The 915-nt window shown below is 55.3% G+C and overlaps 1 protein-coding gene across 1 annotated transcript in view; it reads right to left on the bottom strand.

The window, feature by feature from the left end:
- ANKRD54 (ankyrin repeat domain 54) overlaps positions 1–915 on the bottom strand; it is an 8330-nt gene that overhangs the window by 5449 nt on the left and 1966 nt on the right. Inside the window, exon 2 of the mRNA XM_004700243.3 lies at positions 691–738. Within this exon, the coding sequence (XP_004700300.3) occupies positions 691–738 (48 nt within the window). The remainder of the gene's footprint in view (positions 1–690; positions 739–915) is intronic.

Genomic DNA, 915 nt, shown 5'->3' on the forward strand with positions numbered 1-915 from the left:
ATCCCTCCATCAGTCGGGTGTCACCTCACCTTACAGACCAGAAGACTCAGGCTGAACAATCCTCTAACACCCCAGCGATACTTACTCAGCAGGCAGAGGCAAAGCCAGGTACAGACCCAGCTTTCTCTGGCTCATGAACTTACACCCCACCAACTCAACACATGACTTTTTTTTTTGAATGTTATTTTTGTCTTGGAAATGGTTTCAGTTTACATTCTTCTTTTTCACCTACGTGATAGGGCTTTTGTTGTCATCAGCTTTGTGTCCTTAACATCAAGCATCAGGAGCCCTGGTGGCGTAGTGATCTAAGTCCTGTCGGGCCTCAGCCAGCGGCTGAGGAGGTGGCACCAGTCGGAGGACCCCAGGCAGTGAAGGTTCATCCCCTCTGCCTCTGCTGAGGGGTGCTGGGCAGCCGGCAGACCCAGGCAGCCAGGTGCCTAGCCTCAGGGGTGCAGCTACGACATCAGGCAGTTCCAGGGAGTCAGAGGAACCCCGGGGAAGCCGAGCATGGAAGCCGAGCGGCTCTTCTGCAGGTGACTGCAAACTTACACAATGTAAGTGTGAGCCCAGGCCAAGGGGCCAGTGGGCAGGTGGCCCGGACACCCCTTCCTCCCAGGTACTGGCTCCCTGGATTCCCCCTTCCCAACCAGCTCGCAGGGCTCTGGGGCTGCACCCACTGTGCGCACTCACCTGTTTCCACGTCGTTCGCGTTGGCCGAGTCCCTCAGCCTCTTCAGAGCTGTGGGGAGAATAGGAGAGACCCAGTTTTTTTTTTTTTTTAAGGGTCATGATGTAGCAGAAGTGATGGGGGAAACTAATGTGTGGGGGCCAGCCAACATAATAACTGGGTGAGACCGGCTTGTCAGCAGCAACACGGAAGATTCGATGGGACTCATGAGAAGGCAGTGAGGGGAGC

The sequence above is a fragment of the Echinops telfairi genome, unplaced genomic scaffold (genome assembly GCF_000313985.2).
Source record: "Echinops telfairi isolate 266 unplaced genomic scaffold, ASM31398v2 ScPeMD7_2;HRSCAF=8, whole genome shotgun sequence".
Lineage (NCBI taxonomy): Eukaryota > Metazoa > Chordata > Mammalia > Afrosoricida > Tenrecidae > Echinops > Echinops telfairi.